Here is an 8,582-nt window from a genome sequence, read left to right as displayed (position 1 = left end):
ACTTTTATTTTTGAATTGTTGCTGTTCTGTTGAGTAAAATCTTTTTTTTTATTTCAAACTTTTTTTGGGGGGGAATGTTGAGGTTTGGGGGCCCACTCTTAGGTTAAGGCGGCCCTGGTTGCAGCCAACAAAGTCTGTAAGAGTTTTTCCATACAAAGCAACACAACTCTACACAACACAACAAGAGTACTCAAACCATATATTATTTCTTTGCTGCATCAAACAGTATTTTTTAAAAGGTAAATCTATTTTGGTTGGAATGCTAAAACACTTGTCTTAAGCTAACAGAAAACATAACATTCCACACAAAAAGCACTTTGTTATGATTTTTGAGCGCTCAAATAATGACAGTTTGGGTGGAAAATTACAGATATCTTGGTTAATGTTTATCACGGCAAACTTTGCTTGTATTCTATTTATTCCCCGCGGCCCCGAAAGGCACAAGCGGTAGAAAATGGATGGATGGATCACTGAATCTATACAAACTAATGCAACCTTAAGTGATTTATTTTCAGTTCAGCTACTTTTGGGGAGTTTCATCTGTTTAGCCTTGTATTACTAAAGTAATATGGTATTCAAGCTTATCAATTAATCAATCAACCAAAGTTTTATTTATATAGCCCTTAATTAGAGATGTCCGATAATATTGGACTGCGGGGTGGGTGGGGGGTAGCAGCGGGGTGTGTATATTGTAGCGTCCCGGAAGAGTTAGTGCTGCAAGGTCTTCTGGGTATTTGTTCTGTTGTGTTTATGTTGTGTTACGGTGCGGATGTTCTCCCGTAATGTGTTTGTCATTCTTGTTTGGTGTGGGTTCACAGTGTGGCACATATTTGTAACAGTGTCAAAGTTGTTTTTACGGCCACCCTCAGTGTGACCTGTATGGCTGTTGACCAAGTATGCCTTGCATTCACTTGTGTGTGTGAAAAGCCGTAGATATTATGTGATTGGGCCGGCACGCAAAGGCAGTGCCTTTAAGGTTTATTGGTGCTCTGTACTTCTCCCTACGTCCGTGTACCACTCCGTACAGCGACGTTTTAAAAAGTCATACATTTTACTTTTCGAAACTGATACCGAGAATCTCCGATATTACATTTTAAAGCATCTATCGGCCGATAATATCAGCAGTCCAATATTATCGGACATCTCTAGATATTTATCCACAGTCCGAAAGTCTCTACAGTCCATATTCCAATTGAAAGCTCTTTTTCCCGATTAAACTCTCACACGACACACATTTAAGCCTGAAATATTTGTCTACACCTGAGTGTAAATGTTGTTACTTTTACTACATTGCACATCCTGGAAAAGCATTAGTTTCTTAAATGTGCTCGCTTGAGTGCGTCGTGCTTGTGAAAGCCAGTGACAGGATATGTCTTCACGCCGCATCACTGATGATTTCAATGCTCTGTCAAAACATTTTTAGTTGTGTTCTAACTGACTGCAATTATTATCCAATGGAACGAAAGCTTTTTTTTTGTACTTACAATTCCAGTCAGTGATTGAGCTGCACACAAACTTGCTCATGTTTATAATGTAAATGAATCAGTTGTAGTCATTGTATGTGAGAGTTTGCACAGATAAGAGGCATGTTTACACAAACTTTACTGCCTCAGTCACTCGGATATCATGTAGTGGTTCATATATCATGTGCTTTTTAAACAATTTGTACAAAACCGTCCTTTACATCTAAATAAAATCTTATTAAATTTATGTTTGATGTCAATGTGAATGTGTTACAGGTTACACAAGGTGTGCCAATGTTAATACAAAAATCAATAAATACCGGTAAACCTATTTGTTCTCAAGTTTAATGGTTTCACTACATAAATGATGCCTTACCAAATACAATAATGCATACCTTTAATTATTGATTTAATCATTGTGATAATTGTGCACTGTTAAGCAGAAGTGGAGTTTCCAGTTTCCTCATCTTTTCTCTTTTAACTTCCACCCCACCAAAAAGTATCAGGAAGTGTTCTTGCACATCAGCCATCATTACAAGAACACTTCGATACCATAAAGGTAAGCGAATGAGAGACTCCGGATGATTATAATATTCAATAAGTTTAGGTGTGATATATTAAATATTTAAGGAATATTTTTTAGATTATATTGTTGGTATGAATACTAAAATGATACAATTGTTTAATTTGGGGTATTGAGATACTTTTTAAAACACTTTTACATTTTAAGTATCCTTTAAATATATAATACACATTTGGGCAGTTAAGGTTAACGCGTTCACACATTAATCAAGAAACATTATCACATTAATCATGTATAAATTCATATTAATCGGGCAATTAATTTTGACCACAAATGCTCCTTTAACTGTAGATGATTACCAGAAATGTGGAGCAGGTTGCTTTGCAGTCAGTGATCAGACTGTTTTGAGCAAAGAAATTCAAATAAAACATTTAAAAATGTTCCTGCATAACATTCTGACAGTAAAACTGCATTTTTGTCGTAATAGTGTGATTGCATCCGTTTGACAGCACTAATACATGTACTAATTTTGCCACTTAAAGTTGAAAATTTCCGAGTGACCTTGAACGCATCTTGAGTTACCCTTACAGAGGCAGTAATAATAAATGTATCTTTTTTTGTCATATTCACTCAGTATGGTATGAGAAACATGTTGAAATCATTGAATTTGTGTCCAAAATAAACCCAAAAATGTAAATAGTCTTAAAATGAACTAGAATGTTCACACGCTGGAACATTTCAGGGGAATTACATGTTTTGTAAAATGATGCAACACAGGCTTGGCCAACATAGCACTTCCTCACTCCATTTTCACTCAAGATAAAAAAAAATCGATTACTTTTATATGTTTTTTTAAGGTAACGTCCGTGTTGTAGAATGTCTGAGCAAGGAGAGACATCAATCGAGCCCGCCTTTTTGGACATGCCCACACCAACGCCACCACCACCGTACGATGAAGAGGGGCAGCAGCAGCCGCCGCCCCCGTACTCCCAAGACTCGCCCGAAGACCCTGAGGCCAAAGGTGATGCGGCGGAATGCGAGTCTTCCCCCGATACAAAACCGGATTCTACGCCGGAAGCGGTTCCGCTTTACGAGTCATCTGCTTTCCAGGACAAGGCAGTGAGGAGGGCGTTTGTTCGGAAGGTTGGTGCACCTTTCACTGACTCGCTATTAGGGTTGCAAAATTCCGGGAATATTCAAAGTTGGAAACTTTCCATGGGAATTAACGGGAATATATGGGAATTAATGGGAAATGAATGGGAATAAACATTGAATGCAACATGCTAGATCTTCCAGCATGATTATTAGCTAAAACAACCTGATTTAATACAAATTCAGTAGAATTTTAACCCTGCACTGTGCATTCCTCCATCACATGGCCAGTGCATTCTTCCATCACATGCAGATAATTCCCAGCATGCTACACACTACAGCAGGGCTATTGAGGCCACACTAGTATTTGAGCCCAAGTACTTCATCCAGTCAGGTAAGTTTTGATGATATTACTGGGGTAAATATATTTGATCTTTGGTATTTAAGTTTAATAGAGGTGTAATTACTTGTTACTGTATGACTGTAGACTACTCCAGCAGACTTCCACTCAAGCGAGCTAGCTGTTCCTGTACTTGCTAAATGATTTTGGGGCAAATATCTCTAGCTAACTAGGTTTATGTACCGCCACAGTCTCATAATTAACCGAAAATATTTCTGTTAGCCATGATGCTAATTTTCTCTATGTTAAATCCCATTCATTTATGCTAACAACGTTAGTGATCTGAATTTACCTTTTTCGTGATCTGTAAAGTTTAACTAGCAAAAACTAAATCAAAACGTGTAGTTTCCTCTGCATTCTGTTCTGCCTGCAGTTCTGTTGTCATACAAGAATGTACCGGTAGGTTATAGTTTAATTTAGCATGCTGATTGAGTGTTCATTTATTCATACTGCCTATTTCTATTCATTTGTCCATCAGTAAAATATTTTTAAAGACTACTCCAATTGTTTAGCTGATTATTTATATCCGTGTGTGGGATTGCATTAGTGTTTTAAAGGAATAAATAAATACAAACAGAATAATGCCACATACACCATCTGATGTGTGGAGACATTTTACCTCAAACAATGTAGGCGAAAAGGCTGTGTACATTTGCAAATACTGTGCAAAGAACTACGTCAAAAATGCCACAAAGATGCAGCAGCATATCGACAAGTGCCCAAAAATATATAATTATTGTAATTCCCCATTAATTCCCATTACTTCTCATGGACGGTGTCCAACTTTGAATAATCAAAAAATCGTCAATATTTCCTAACTTCCCGAGCTTAACTTCCTATGGTAAAAAATTTTTCGGAAATTTACCGGAAACTTTCCACCCCCACTCGCTATGCAAGCAGTTGTAGTATCCATCAATGCTAAATCCAAATCTGATCCAGGTTGCAATAATGTAAACACAGTTGGTTTTCAGCAAAGTTTTTCGGGTATCATATGACTAATCATCACTTATTAGTTGGTCTAGAATCAGTGCGCTCCGAGTGCTGTGCTGCTATCGCTTACAGGATGTGGTGAAATCTGACATGTTAATTCAATAGCGCCTGTCTCCCCATGCAGGTGTTCAGCATCCTGACCCTTCAGCTGGTGTTCACCTTCACTGTAGTGTCTGTGTTCACCTTCTCCGATGTGGTCAAGAAAGCGGTCCAGTATAACTTTTATGCCTATATCAGCTCCTTCTGCATCTTTGCTGTGGTCGCCATCGCCCTCAGCTGTTGCCAGTCCCTCAGTCGTCGTCACCCCTGGAACATCGTGAGCCTGGTGGGTCTCCAAAGATGTCAAACACCCTAATTGCTTCGCTGGAAAGTCAACCAACACACAGCAAATTGATTCCATCAAAGATAGCACAATACAGCAGTGATGGAAGTTAAAACAGAAGATGCTGGTGTTCTTCAGGGTTCACTACTAGATCCACTGCAGTTTTCATTTGCCGTATTTTTCAGACTATAAGGCGCACTTAAAATCCTTCCATTTTCTCAAAACTCGACGGTGCGCCTAATGTACGGAATCATTTTGGTTGTGCTTACCGACCTTGAAGCTATTTTATTTAATACATGGTGAAATGATAAGTGTGACCAGTAGATGGCAGTCACACATAAGAGATACGTGTAGACTGCGCTATGATGGCAGTCACACAAGAGATATGTGTAGACTACAATATGACTCAAGTAAACAACACCAAAATTGTATGTTTTATTACAAATATAGAACATAACACACGGCCCTCAAAAATCTATCAAAATGTTTTAGTTATGAAGTCGCACCGCTTGATAGATTGTACTGTGCTTCAACATAAGAGTATTATTACGGTGTGTGTATAAGGTAAGACATATTATCTGGCGTTTTGTTTCGCAATATTACGCAAAAGCAATTTTCTTACCTTCTGGTACCTGCTGATCTGTATTTGGGATCTGCATAAGTCCTGAAAATTGGCACGCGTCCGCCTTTGTAGTCCGTGCCGACAACGTAGTCGATAAACTTCTTCTTTTTTTCTATCTTCCTCGTTATGGGACATTCATCCTCCGCTGTTGCCATTTCTAGTCAGTAAACTTGCCATGAAAGCGCTAAAACATACCGGTGTAGTGAGTTTACATTATTCACCCAAGGAACTTGAGTTATTAGAGAGTTCCAGTCGGACGGTTTTTCACGGGACACATTTCCGGCGTTGTTATTACACGAGTGAGCCGCTAGTGCTCGGTTATTGATTTAACTGAAGTCTGAATGTCATTAGAAGTTATCTCCATCTTTTGACACTTCTTCCACTCCCGTTCTTGCACGCTACACCGCTATAACAAAGATGACGGAGAAAAGACGCTGCCGAAGCTGAGCCACGTAAATAAGACCCACAAAACGGCGCAGCCTGAAGCGACAGTCAGAAAGCGGCTTGAAGATGATCAGTAAAACATAATCTATGCAACATTGTGACCAAATAACCACCATTACATGTTATGTAGACCACAAGGAAGTGTTTTCAATTTAGGAAAATAAAAAATAAATATGACCCCTTTAACGCGCCCTATAATCCGGTGCCCATTTTGGATGAAAATAGACCTGACTAGACCCACTCATCGGCAGTGTGCCTTATAATCTGGTGCGCCCTATGGTCCAGAAAATACGGTAAACTAAATCCCTTTGCCAAGTGTTCTCCCCGAACACTAATCTACACATAAGCATCTTCATCAAGATTCCGCGCACAAGCTCCTCCATTACATTTAACCCTCATTTGCCACTGTAACACTTTCTTGAGCTAGCAAATGACCGAGATTGTCTTGTTAAATGTTGCTGCAATTCTCTGTATTTTGTGTTTTCAGGTCATTGTCACTATCAGCCTTTCATATGTGGTGGGCACCATGGCCTCCTACCACGACACCAGAGCTGTGATCATCACTATGGCGTCGACCTTGGCCATTTCCTTTACCATCATCGCTTTCTCTGCACAGGTCAAGAAACACAAAATGTATTCATTGTGCTCCTAAATGATTATTTTAAAACTAGAAATACCTCAGAAATTGATGGTGAATGTTGAGTCACCGAAGCACGCGTGAACAGACATACTTAATGTACTTTTGTCCATTTAAAAGCAAGCTGTAGAAAGCCATCAATTGTGCCACTGATTTTCCTTTGAACTGCCAAAATAATAAAAATAGTAATATTAAAATAATTCACATATGCCATTAAAATGCAATGTTAATGTTCTTGATTCTAGAAAATGGCACACATGCATATTGATAAAGCTTAGCTGGAGGACCTGGATTAAAATGATGGTTAAATGTATTTTTCACACAACTCTGTCTCTCTGTTCTTAGCTAGTTAGCCAGGTAGTAACAAGCGAACTATCTTACCGAGGGGTCAGAGATCACATCCTCCAGGTATCCAACATGCCCCTGATTTAAATGCTCCCGCATCACAGACGTACTGCTAAGAAAAACAAGGTCCGCTCTGCAAACTGAGCAAGTTATTTGTGTTTTAGACACGTTCAGGATGAAATGTTCCTGTGCTTTTGATGTTTTCATTAGCAGTGTTATTGCAGTGGCTGCAGCCCTTTCTGTCTAGAAAAACACGAGCTATGACGATGATTATTATCGATAAATGAATTTGTCAGCGACAAATTTTATTTATCGATTTCTGACGACACTGTTGACTAATCATTGCACCCTGCAAAAAATGTATACATTGAAACATAAGTATTGGAATACTCTATTCTTGAGGTGATACGATTAGGACTTCTTCAACATAAATGACTAAATTGCCTAAAACCTCCGGCCACTTTTTGCAAAAGAAACATCCGCGTCACAAGAACCAGCTCAGTGGCCTTGTGGTTAGAGTGTCCGCACTGAGACTGGGAGGTCGTGAAGTCAAACCCCGGCCGAGTCATACCAAAGACTATAAAAAAAATGGGACCCATTGCCTCCCTACTTGGGTTGAAATTGGGGGTTAAATCACCAAATGATTCCAGAGCGCGCCGCACGCTGCTGCTCACTGCTCCCCTCACTTCCCAGGGGGTGAACATGGTGATGGGTCAAATGCAGAGGACAAATTTCACAATGTGTGACGATCGTTGGACTTTAACTTTAAGAAGGATCTATACAGAAAGCTCCGTGAAGTAAGCAGACTCATGTTGAATGCAATAAGACTCCATTGCACCATACGCTCACTCACTTGTGAGCAAAGTTAACACATTATTTTAACACTTCTTTTTACACGTACAACACAACAAATTATTAGTAATTCCATGATTTCCTATGGAAATAATATATTTTTGACATCTGTATTAAGACTCCTGAAGGAAAGTGTTGGTGTGTTTTGGCTGCAGACGCGCTACGATCTGAGCATTTGCCACGGCCTCCTGTTGGTTCTGGCGGTGGACTTGTTGATGTTTGGCGTGTTCAGCACCTTCTACTACTCGTACATTGCTGAAGTCTGCTATGGATCTTTGGGCGCTCTGGTCTATGCTTTGGTAAGGAACATTAAGACTGATTGGTTCTTACCGTAAGACATGCATCCAGACGTCAGCTTTGTCTCGTCTCCAGTTCCTGATGTTTGACTGTCAGCTGATGATGGGACTGATGGGCCACCGCTTGGATCCTGAGGAGTATGTCACCGCCGCTTTGATGATCTACCTGGACATTATGCTCATCTTCATTTACCTGCTAGGGAGGCGGTGAAAGACTCAAGACTCCAATCTTAGCGAAGTGTCCTTTATTCTTCTCTCTGTTTGAAAGTTGATGATTAGCAATGCTCTTTTTACACGCTTCTTTTGAAATCTCATTGCATTACACAACAAGGCATTAAGGCTATGTCCGCACGCAGACTGACGGTTTTTTTTAAACTATCACGCCACGCCAACAGGTGTCACCATTGTAGCCAAAATGAAGCTCAAAGAAAGTCAATTCCGGAAAAAAGCAACATGCACTTTTCCAAATGAGTCATTGCACTCGGTGACCTAAAATATATTTTTACAGCTTAACATTACATACAGTACCTTTAACATATGTTTTTAAGAATAAATGTTGTGTGAACATGGTCTTAAGTTGTTTTTTCATCTACATT

The 8,582-nt window shown here is 39.5% G+C and overlaps 1 protein-coding gene across 1 annotated transcript; it reads left to right on the top strand.

The window, feature by feature from the left end:
• Positions 1–1,979: 1,979 nt before the first annotated feature.
• LOC133618567 (protein lifeguard 1) lies at positions 1,980–8,556 on the top strand. Its single transcript, XM_061979050.1, has 6 exons — positions 1,980–2,022; positions 2,844–3,129; positions 4,593–4,793; positions 6,344–6,472; positions 7,846–7,989; positions 8,063–8,556. Exons 2-6 carry the CDS (start codon positions 2,863–2,865, stop codon positions 8,195–8,197), a joined length of 876 nt encoding a protein of 291 aa, XP_061835034.1. The 5' UTR covers positions 1,980–2,022; positions 2,844–2,862; the 3' UTR covers positions 8,198–8,556.
• The last annotated feature ends 26 nt before the right edge of the window (positions 8,557–8,582 follow it).

This window comes from Nerophis lumbriciformis, linkage group LG19 (genome assembly GCF_033978685.3).
Source record: "Nerophis lumbriciformis linkage group LG19, RoL_Nlum_v2.1, whole genome shotgun sequence".
NCBI classification, from domain to species: domain Eukaryota; kingdom Metazoa; phylum Chordata; class Actinopteri; order Syngnathiformes; family Syngnathidae; genus Nerophis; species Nerophis lumbriciformis.
The sequence above is the reverse complement of the archived record's forward strand: the minus strand, read 5'-3'. Positions and strand labels throughout refer to the sequence as shown.

What these genes read in the sequence shown, in the direction of transcription:
- LOC133618567 (XM_061979050.1), top strand. Translation starts at nt 2,863, where the DNA reads ATGTCTGAGCAAGGAGAGACATCAATCGAGCCCGCCTTTTTGGACATG. An exon ending in GGAGGGCGTTTGTTCGGAAG is followed by an intron (nt 3,130 to 4,592) that starts GTTGGTGCACCT and finishes CTCCCCATGCAG; the next exon opens with GTGTTCAGCATCCTGACCCT. An exon ending in GCGCTCTGGTCTATGCTTTG is followed by an intron (nt 7,990 to 8,062) that starts GTAAGGAACATT and finishes TCTCGTCTCCAG; the next exon opens with TTCCTGATGTTTGACTGTCA.